We start from the raw sequence: 9014 nt of genomic DNA, 5'->3' as shown, positions 1-9014 counted from the left end.
CTATCCCACATACCATCCACGCCCCCTACACTCCCACACCTCCAACTTTGCCACCTTTTTCCCTATCTCCAACACACTTACCGGCATCAAGCCACTTCACTTAATCCTAGGTCAGCCCTCCCCACCCCTCTCTTCCTATCATTTTTTAAACCCAGCTCCATCACTAAAAGCCTGTGCTGGGTCAAAAGGTTCTCACTTGAAATAATCTTACAATCTCGATACAACACCCTATCCTCTTTCTTAAGCAACAGAAAGTCAATCTGGGTCTTAGCTATTGCGCTTCGTTAGGTGATCCTCCTTTTTTGGAAAGCTCGAATTCATTACCGCCATCCCAAAGGACCTCACAAAATCCAACAAAGCCACTCCCTGATCATTCTTCTCCCAAAAACAATACCTACCATGCACATCGCCATAGCCTCCCGGTAACACCCCTATGTGACCATTAAAATCTCCTGCTACCATAATTTTCTCAGAGCTAGGCATGTCTCTCACCACCTCATCCAAAGCCTCCCAAAACCGCTTCTTCTCCTTTCCATCCAAGCCCACCTACGACACATAAACACTACACACGTTCAGCGTACACCCCCAGTGACCAACTTAATAGACATCAATCTATCGTTGATCCTCTTCACCTCCACTAACTGCTCTCTAAGCTCTTCATCTACTAAGATGCCTACTCCATTCCTACGCCTATCACTTCCTGAGTACCAAAGCTTGAACCCATCCACATCCCTAGCCTTACACCTTACGCACTTAGTCTCCTGGACATATGCAATATTAATCCTCCTCTTTCTAAGAATCTTTACAAGCTCTATGGACTTACCCTGAAGGGTCCTTATGTTCCAAAACCCCATCCTCAACCTATCAACTCTCAAGTCGTATCTACCTCCACCGTCCCTCGCTCTATACCTCAAACCTGTCCTAACACCAGACTTAGCAGCCCGCCCCAAACCAGCCCTCCCCTCAACCCCCATCCCCAAACCCTTCCTCCCCTCATCCCCCACCCCAACATCAGCCCACCAACCCCAACCCCCTCGGACATGGCCCTACTCTATCATCAACGCCGAAATCCACTATTCAAAAATAAATACAAAGAACGATAGAAACATGAACAAAAACAGAACACAAAAAAGAACTAACAGCCGTAAATATATAGCACACTGTCAGGTCCAAAAACAGCAAAATAAAATAATAAGAATGCAAGGCAAGTCACCAATCCAATACAACAGGCAGTCCCAACAAATTAAAGCAATTCAAGATACGAAAAATAATATGCAAAAGTAAATAGCAAAGTTCAGAAGTCACTGGATTAGCTTATAGACCACTTCCTTCTCTCTTGCGTGGTATGATGGATCCCGATAATTTATTGCGGAAATTGGTCGCCGAAATATTATCAAGAAGGGTATCGTTAGAATCATTAACTTGTACGGGAATAAGCTGAAGGGGAAAGTTCCGCCATCATTGATCAATTGTAGAAATTTGGAATTCCTTGATTTAGGCAACAATGAGTTGAATGACACATTTCCAATTTGGTTAGGAGGCCTTCCTGATTTGCAGATATTAAGCTTGAGATCAAATAAGTTGCACGGCCCTATAAGTGATTCAAGGACAAACAACTTGTTTGCTCAAATTCGAGTAATAGATCTCTCATCCAATGGATTTAGTGGAAATTTACCCATGAGCCTTTTTGAGAATTTTCAACCTATGAAAATCATTGGTGAGAATAGTGGATCCCGAGAGTATATAGCAGATTATTATTCTAGTTATTACGCGAATACTTTGATAGTTACAACAAAGGGACTAGATCTGGAACTTCCTCGACTTTTGACTACATACATGATTATCAATCTCTGAAGGAATAGATTTGAAGGTCATATTCCAAGCATTATTGGAGATCTCGTTGGACTCCGTGTGCTGAACCTATCTCATAATGGCTTGGAAGGTGTTATACCAGCATCATTGCAACATTTATCCGTACTTGAATCATTGGATCTGTCATCCAACAAAATAGTCGGTGAAATTCCACAACAGCTTGTATCCCTCAAATTACTTGCAGTCTTAAATCTCTCTCATAATCTTCTCGTTGGATGCATTCCCAAAGGAAAATAATTTGATACTTTTGAGAACAGCTCATACCAAGGAAATGATGGGTTACATGGATTGCCACTCTCAAAAGATTGCGGTAGCAGTGATGGGGTACCGCAAGCGACAACTCCAGTTGAGCTAGATAATGAAGAAGAAGAAGAAGAAGGAGATTTGATCAGTTGGCAAGCGGTTCTCATGGGTTTTGGTTGTGGTCTGGTTATTGGACTGTCCATAATATACATAATGTTGTCAACTCACTATCCAGTCTAGTTTTCGAGGATGGTTGTAAAATTTGAACATAAAATTGATTCGATAATGAAAAGATATTAGTGCGTAACTTCCAGGTATTCAACTTAAGAAGTTACAAACACAACAAAACTAGAAGCAAAATTTATGCCTAAAATTGACTTTACAAATATATATAAACTAGACAATGAAACTAGCTAAGATGGTCTGCATTTTCCCTAGTTGAAGCATATGTTGTGGTTTTTTTTTTTGGTTTTGGCATTCCAACTGATTTTCAACATTCTGAGTTGGATTTACCGGTTTGTCTGTCCTAAATAACTAATTCTCGTTAACCACATTTCGTATAGATCATCGAATCAATACCTTATATATTGTATTATGATCACTTCTTATAGATAAAAAGTTCATAAAACTTTATTTTATCGAAAAACAAGAAAGAATTTCTAATTGATGTACGCTGTAGAGACCAGTCTACTTCCCATCCGAAAGAACAACTCATTAGCTAGCTTGACTAGTGATAGTGAGCCTATGAACTACAATTTGTACTTTTCACTTATGAAATTTAATTTAATGTGTAATTTATTAATTTGGATGGAACCAATATATAAATTATTAAATCTTGAATCAATCGTTACTTTAAACGAGGGATCTTAAGTTTTCTAGCCTTCTCAGCGACAACCTGCATTTGGATATAATAGCACTGTAAGGGATATGTCCAGTTTTTAGTATAGGAATAACCTCTTTGATTTTGAGTCCGTGGAGATTTCTAGTGGTGTCAAGTTGTTCTCCGCTACAATTTTTAAACACTGCATAACAACTAGTAACTCGATTATGTTGTTAGTTGCGTTAGGCATGTCTCTCATACATCCGATAACCCATTCTCCGATCCCTACTATTCATAATCACACCCGTTGTACCTCCTATCCCATGGTTAGAGAGGGAAGAGCCATCAATGTTAAAGTTTCTTTCTATATGTCTAGCTGGAACTGAACTGTCTTCCAGCAGTTGTTCCATTCTTGATTCTTGTTAGTCCCTTATACGTATCTATATATCTCATTAGCATAGAGTTATCCCGTTAGATAATGAAGTCGTTTTCTTTTTTCTTTTCGCAGATAAAAAACTTGCTTCTGATCCCATTTGGCCTTCAACGCGAACTTTTTCACTCTAAAATGTGTCCTTTTTCCAAGAAAAAAAGTAACCTTTCTGCACATTATCAAACCAATGATGTTTACCTTAAGAGTATAGGATGTATACACCATCTTTGTGTGGAAAGGTACAACGGGTGTGATTATGAATAGTAGAGATCAGAGAATGGGTTATCGAATGTATGAGGGACATGCCTAACACAACTAACAACATAATCGAGTGACTAGTTTTTATGCAGGGTTTAAAAATTGTAGCGGAGAACAACTTGACGCCACTAGGAATCTCCGTGGACTCAAATTAAAGACTGCTAAAAAGGGGACATATCCCTTACAGTGCTAAGAAATCCAGGAGGTATACCGCAACTACAGAGAGCAAAACAAGGTTGCTGATATCCTATCATAGGAAAGAGGCAAAGAAGAAGCTTTTGAAAATGTTGACATTAATTACAGCAACAACAAATGGGGTCTGACGAGGGTAGTGTCTACGTATACCTTACCATTACCTTCGCTCACGTGCAACAAATAGTGAAGGAAGCGTAGTAATCGACAAGGAAAGCAGTGTAAAGCCTACGAGAAAAGGACAGTAACAACATCGAAAAGCGAGCACACATAGGCTTGTAGTTTATCTTTGCATACGTGGTTAAGTAGTAATCCCTTCGTTTCACAATAAGTTAATTGTTGGATTTGGGCACACATGTTAAGAAAAAAAAGTAAAGACATAAATTTATCATATTTTTTTCATTTTTATCCTCTTCAAAAAGTAAAGGCACATGATACATCACTCCCAATGCATATTTAATGGAGGGTAAATTTGGAAAAAATTTCCAACATTTACCTTGAATTGTGAACTATTCACTTATTTTGAAACACTAAAATTGCTCCAACAATTCACTTATTGTGAAACGGAGGGAGTAATATCCTTTTAACCAAAAAAACAAGGCTGAAGATTATTTAGGTTAATGCAAAAAAAAAATAATTTTCATGACTTATAATGAATAAAGTTTAGTGATCATTCTTGATATTGACCATACTTATTTAAATGCGTTGTTTCAGTTACATTAATTATACAAAAAAAAAAAAAAAAAAGAATTTCATGACACAAGAATTGAAGCAAAATCAAATTCTCCTACATGCCTAATTTTCTTTTATGGTTGTGTTATCATCAGCTTATGGACAATATTGTACCATGCAGAATAACATCTTCAGGGGAGCCACATATTTAATGACATCTTTGTCTATGATAAGGTGTCAGACAAAATGCATGTGTTATTACAAGTGAGGGACCTTTTGTGGTGTTGCTTGTTTGTCTCTACCTCAAGTGGAGGGACAAATTTAATAATTATATCTATTATAAAATAATTTAATAATTATATTTATTTACTAAATAATCTACTAAAAATATGTAACAAAAGTAAAGAAAAGATGTCTATAAATTGCTCGAAAAAATAGAGTAATAGTGAAATAAAGAATATAATTATTGTACATTTATGATAAATAAATTTTTAAGATTTTTTGGTTTTACTTTTTTTTTTCGATTTGTTAAATTTGATCGGTAGACTTTATCAAATATATGTAAATAAAAAGGATCATTTTTAATAACAGTGGATCAAAACTGCTCAAAAGTATATTTAATAAGTTATTTTGAACCTATTCTCAAACATACGAGATCTATTTTGTTTCATCCCACATTTTACGTAATTTTTTAACCAAATTTTATTAAAGTGATTTTTGTAAAAAATAAAGCAAAGTTCAATAATTTTTATGTAACAAAATAAAAAATAATAACTATTGTGAAACAAACCCAAAGTTGAATGACCACCCGTTAAAATTTACTCCATGAATAAAAGAATAGTTGTGTTTGTGTGTTTGTTAGTTGGAGGGTTGGTGAGGGAACCAAAACAAAGACCTATCTGTCATAATGTTGTCTAAAATTGACTGACAGAAAAATGCATTGACTCGAGAATGTCTACATTGAATATGCATATCTGATTGACTTGATAGTTGACACGTCAAATGATTAATTCTAAATTGTCATTTTTGCACCATATATATATAACTCATCAAAATCATTGAATAGACACACAAAGCACACATTTCTTATCTGCCAACTTAATTAGTTTTGATCATTTTAGTGCAACAATGAATTGTGTAAAACTTGTGCTATTTTTTATGCTATATTCCTTTCTCTGTCAACTTGCTTTCTCCTCATCCTTACCTTATTTGTGCCCCAAACATCAAGCTCTAGCCCTTCTACAATTCAAGCAAATGTTTACCTTTAATCCTAATGTATCTCATAATTGTTACAATCCAACAACTGATCTTTCATGGAACAAGAGCACAGATTGTTGCTCATGGAGTGGAGTTCATTGTGACGAGACGACGGGACAAGTAATTGAGGTTGACCTTTTTTGCTGCGGACTTCAAGGCAAATTTCATACCAACAGTAGCCTGTTTCAGCTCTCCAATCTCAAACGCCTGGATTTATCTTATAATGATTTTTCTGGATCGCTCATTTCACCTAAATTCGGTGAGTTATCTAGCTTGACGTATCTTGATTTGTCGTGTTCGGGTTTTACAGGTTTAATCCTAGCAGAAATCTCTCACCTTTCTAAATTACAAGTTCTTAGTATACAAACTGTTGGTAGGCTTAGACTTGGGCCTTACAATTTTGAACTGCTCCTTAAGAACTTGACCAAATTAACAGATCTTGACCTTTACTCTGTGAACATCTCTTCCACCATTCCTTTAAATTTCTCTTCTTATTTAGCATCTCTACAGCTTGCACATACACAGTTACGTGGGGTATTGCCCGAAAGGGTTTACCATCTTTCCAACTTGGAATACCTTGATTTATCATTCAATTCCCTAACTCTTCCAAATCCATCCAACGTAAGTGGGCTTCAAAACCTACAATACCTATACTTGTCATCAAACTACTTGAATGGGACAATACCTTCATGGATATTCTCCCTCCGATCACTATTTATATTAGACTTGAGCAATAACTCTTTCAGTGGCAAAATTCACGAGTTCAAGTCCAAAACATTGGTATCAGTTGTTTTAAAACAAAATAAGCTGAAGGTCCTGTTCCAAAGTCACTCCTAAACAATCTGGGCCTAAATTATCTTATCCTTTCTCAAAATAATTTCAGCGGACAGATTGCTTCAACCGTCTGCTATCTGAAAACACTGAGAGTGCTAGACTTGGGAAGCAATAATTTAAACAGAACAATCCCACAATGTTTGGCTCAGATAAGTGAACTTCAGGTTTTGGATTTAAACAACAATCGTCTCACTGGAACGATTAATACAACTTTTAATACTGAAAATCGACTAATCATCATTAACTTGCATGGGAATAAGCTGAAGGGGAAAGTCCCGCCATCGTTGATCAATTGCAGATATTTGAAATTCCTTGATTTAGGCAACAATGAGTTGAATGACACATTTCCAATTTGGTTGGGAGCCCTACCTAATTTGCATATTTTAAGTTTGAGATCAAACAAGTTGCACGGCCCTTTAAGCGATTCAAGGACAAACAACTCGTTTGATCAAATTCGAGTAATAGATCTCTCATCCAATGGATTTAGTGGAGATTTACCTGTGAGCATTTTTGAGAATTTTCAAGCCATGAAAACAATTGGTGAGAACAGTGGAACCCGAGAGTATGTTGCAGATGAATATTCTGATTTTTACACGAATGCTTTGATAGTGACAGCAAAGGGACTGGAACTGGAACTTCCTCGAGTTTTGACTACATACATGATTATCGATCTCTCAAGGAACAGATTTGAAGGTCATATTCCAAATATTATTGGAGATTTCGTTGGACTCCGTACGCTGAACCTATCTCATAATGGCTTGGAAGGTATTATACCAGCATCATTGCACCAATTATCCGTACTTGAATCGTTGGATCTCTCATCCAACAAGAGGTGAAATTCCACATCAGCTTGCATCCCTGACATTTCTTGCGATCTTAAATCTCTCTCATAATCATCTTGTTGGATGCATTCCCAAAGGAAAACAATTTGATACGTTTGAGAACAGCTCATACCAAGGGAATGATGGGTTACGTGGATTGCCACTCACAAAAGATTGTGGTGGCGATGATGGGGTACCGCAAGCGACAACTCCATTTGAGCTAGATGATGAAGAAGAAGAAGAAGGAGATTTGATCAGTTGGCAAGCAGTTCTCATGGGTTTCGGTTGTGGTCTGGTTATTGGACTGTCCATAATATACATAATGTTGTCAACAAACTATCCAGTATGGTTTTCGAGGATGGTTGTAAAATTTGAACACAAAATTATTACGAGAATGAAAAGATATTAGTGTGTAACTTCCAGATATTCAACTTAATCTCTTGTTAAGTTCCATTCTTGTTTGTCGCTTAAATGTATCAACCTCATTACTGTGTAAAGTTACACTTATCCCATTAGATAGTGAAGTCGTTTCTTCTGCAAATGCAAACTTGCTTCTGATTCCGTTTTGCCTTCAACGCCAACTTTTTCACTCCAAAAAGTGTCCTTTTCCCAAGAATGTTATGATAACAAACACAAGCCTATGGGTAAAAAGAGAAACGAAATTACGATAACAAAATTACATTTCATTAACAAGTAAATAAAGAAAAAGTAACCTTTCTGCACATTATCAAACCATTGATGTTTACCTTATCATTCACATTGAAGATGATTGGATCAATCATGAACTTGGTGTGAAAAAAGTTGGATTTTGACTTGGAAGTCAAGGTGTATACACCAACCAACACTATTATTCTAACCAATCAATTTTTTTGGAATTTTGACTTGAAATGTTGTTTTACTCAAATTCTATATACCAATTATTACTCTTTATTCTGACCAATCAAACTTTTCTAAATTTTAGACTTTGAGAGGTTTTTGCCAAAGTCTATACACCGGCTAATGCTCTTATAGGCTCTTTTAAGAAGCGGGGTCCAAGAGTAACTGGTTAATAAGTTGCTGTCATGAGACTAAGAGATTAGGATTCAAGCCTCGGAAAACAATCCGCGCATAGGGGGAGTTTTAGTGCATCGGGCTGCCCTTGCAAAATAGAAGTCATGAATTTTCTTCCTTTGTAACTCAATCAAATTTTGTTTTCATTTGTCTACGTGTTTTATCTTCATTGAAAAAGTAGCATAAAATTTATACTCCAAAAAGACAAAGAACAACAGACTCACACTCGCTATAAGTTCCATGTCAGGTCTTCTGCACTGGCTCGAACTGGCACACTGGAAAGTAACTAACAAACATTAAACAGGTTCAAGCATGATTTGTTTAATTTTCCAGATTTAAGAACATGACATATTAAACTAAAATTACTATGCAGAGAAAACAAAGCAGAAATTTTCTTCTTTTTTCGGTTTTGGTTGTTATGAGAACCAAAACAAAGACCTTTGGTCAAGGTCTACACACCAATTATCACTTCTTTCTCCTTTGAGACTTTTAAATTGATTAAAAAAACTAAAAAAATCACCTTTCAGCTGCAAATTCTTCATTTTTAAGTTTTAACTAAATGGGG

General features: G+C 36.3%; 1 protein-coding gene and 1 pseudogene across 1 annotated transcript; one reads left to right on the top strand and one right to left on the bottom strand.

Moving 5' to 3' along the window:
- Positions 1 to 267: 267 nt before the first annotated feature.
- Positions 268 to 3345, bottom strand: LOC124896252. The gene is made up of 3 exons (XM_047407789.1): positions 3249 to 3345; positions 1952 to 1992; positions 268 to 546 (listed from the first exon to the last, which is right to left on the bottom strand). The coding sequence occupies exons 1-3, from the start codon at positions 3343 to 3345 to the stop codon at positions 268 to 270; spliced, it is 417 nt and encodes a 138-aa protein (XP_047263745.1).
- A 2224-nt stretch (positions 3346 to 5569) lies between these two features.
- On the top strand, positions 5570 to 7852 carry LOC124895979 (annotated as a pseudogene).
- The last annotated feature ends 1162 nt before the right edge of the window (positions 7853 to 9014 follow it).

The sequence above is a fragment of the Capsicum annuum genome, chromosome 2 (genome assembly GCF_002878395.1).
Source record: "Capsicum annuum cultivar UCD-10X-F1 chromosome 2, UCD10Xv1.1, whole genome shotgun sequence".
Taxonomy (NCBI): Eukaryota; Viridiplantae; Streptophyta; class Magnoliopsida; order Solanales; family Solanaceae; genus Capsicum; species Capsicum annuum.
The sequence above is the reverse complement of the archived record's forward strand: the minus strand, read 5'-3'. Positions and strand labels throughout refer to the sequence as shown.